Source organism: Fomitiporia mediterranea (genome assembly GCF_000271605.1).
Source record: "Fomitiporia mediterranea MF3/22 unplaced genomic scaffold FOMMEscaffold_163, whole genome shotgun sequence".
Taxonomy (NCBI): Eukaryota; Fungi; Basidiomycota; class Agaricomycetes; order Hymenochaetales; family Hymenochaetaceae; genus Fomitiporia; species Fomitiporia mediterranea.
In genome coordinates, this window is record NW_006760548.1 from 1 (window position 1) to 773 (window position 773).

Here is a 773-nt window from a genome sequence, read left to right on the forward strand (position 1 = left end):
CCTACAGTCAGTACTAGCAGACGGCAAGAGCAACATGGAATAAGTGGCACTAACATTCGTCAGGCGCCTGCACAAATATACAGGTATCATACAATGCCTCAGCATGAAGACAGTAAGGATATAATCCTCCTGTTTGATGGAACTGCTGTTTCGTGAGTAAAGATGTTTCAATATTGTATTGAACTTTCATACAACTTATGATTATATAGGTTTGATTTTCCATACAACTCTACAATAAGTATGCTCTTTGAAGGGCTGCCTCGGGATCATGACTTCCAACCTGCTTTTCATTGGGTAACAAGTATTATTTATTTCTTTTCCGATCAATTAATAAGCGGTTACAGGATGGACCAGGCACTTCTTCAACACGGCCTAGAGCTACTATTGTAGAATTCTTTGACATGGCAACTGGCTACTCTGTTGAGCGGAAGGTTATTGATGGAATGAGAAAAATTCATGAGAAATGCACGTTTGCTTGATTAACTAAAGCAAACCTGCTTTTACAATAGTTTTAGACTGGCCAGATGATCGGATTTTCTTTTATGGTTTCTCACAAGGTGCCTATGTTGCACGAATTCTTGCACGACTTATTTGCCTTGTAAATTTTTCAAATATTGTGCTAAGAATGTAACTGTTGAGAGGGAAAACTTAAGGGGGGCACACATAGACAAGGGGTGAGGTGACAATTGACTGCTCAGTGTCTCTTGTCCTTATATTGTATGTATTCTAACTGAGACATTATGAAGTCATTGTCTTGTGGTTTGTCCATTAAT

General features: G+C 38.8%; 1 protein-coding gene across 1 annotated transcript; it reads left to right on the forward strand.

Annotated features, from left to right (window-relative positions):
• Positions 1–93: 93 nt before the first annotated feature.
• On the forward strand, positions 94–479 carry FOMMEDRAFT_162948 (uncharacterized protein; the record flags this gene model as incomplete). Its single annotated transcript, XM_007272143.1, has 3 exons — positions 94–152; positions 210–294; positions 345–479. The coding sequence occupies 3 exons, from the start codon at positions 94–96 to the stop codon at positions 477–479; spliced, it is 279 nt and encodes a 92-aa protein (XP_007272205.1).
• Between the last annotated feature and the right edge of the window lie 294 nt (positions 480–773).